The following is a 296-nucleotide window of genomic DNA, read 5'->3' as shown; positions in this document are numbered from 1 at the left end:
AGCTGCTGCGCGGACTCGTGGTACAAGGTGCAGAGCGCGTTGTACCGAGGCACTTTATTCTTCAAGCTCCTGTTTTCCCGGTGCAGCTTCTCCAGCGTCTCCTCCACCTGCCTGAACCGGGTCACCAAGGGGTCTGTGCTGCCGGCCTCGCTTACCGAGCACATGGCCGGGGCAGGTTCCTTCTCTTCCTTCTCCAGGGCGAGCAGGAGCCCGGACAAGAGCATAAAACCCCGGAGCCGAGCAGGGCCGAAGCAGAAGTTTCACTCTTCCGCCTTCACCGCCGCGGGAGGAGGCGG

General features: G+C 62.8%; 1 protein-coding gene across 1 annotated transcript in view; it reads right to left on the bottom strand.

Annotated features, from left to right (window-relative positions):
* Nucleotides 1-290, bottom strand: part of TNIP2 (TNFAIP3 interacting protein 2) — a 7,697-nt gene extending 7,407 nt beyond the window's left edge. Inside the window, exon 1 of the mRNA XM_017727732.1 lies at nucleotides 156-290. Coding sequence (XP_017583221.1) covers nucleotides 156-224 — 69 coding nt within the window. The 5' untranslated portion in view covers nucleotides 225-290. The remainder of the gene's footprint in view (nucleotides 1-155) is intronic.
* Between the last annotated feature and the right edge of the window lie 6 nt (nucleotides 291-296).

Source organism: Corvus brachyrhynchos, unplaced genomic scaffold (assembly GCF_000691975.1).
Source record: "Corvus brachyrhynchos isolate BGI_N302 unplaced genomic scaffold, ASM69197v1 scaffold80, whole genome shotgun sequence".
NCBI lineage: Eukaryota > Metazoa > Chordata > Aves > Passeriformes > Corvidae > Corvus > Corvus brachyrhynchos.
The sequence above is the reverse complement of the archived record's forward strand: the minus strand, read 5'-3'. Positions and strand labels throughout refer to the sequence as shown.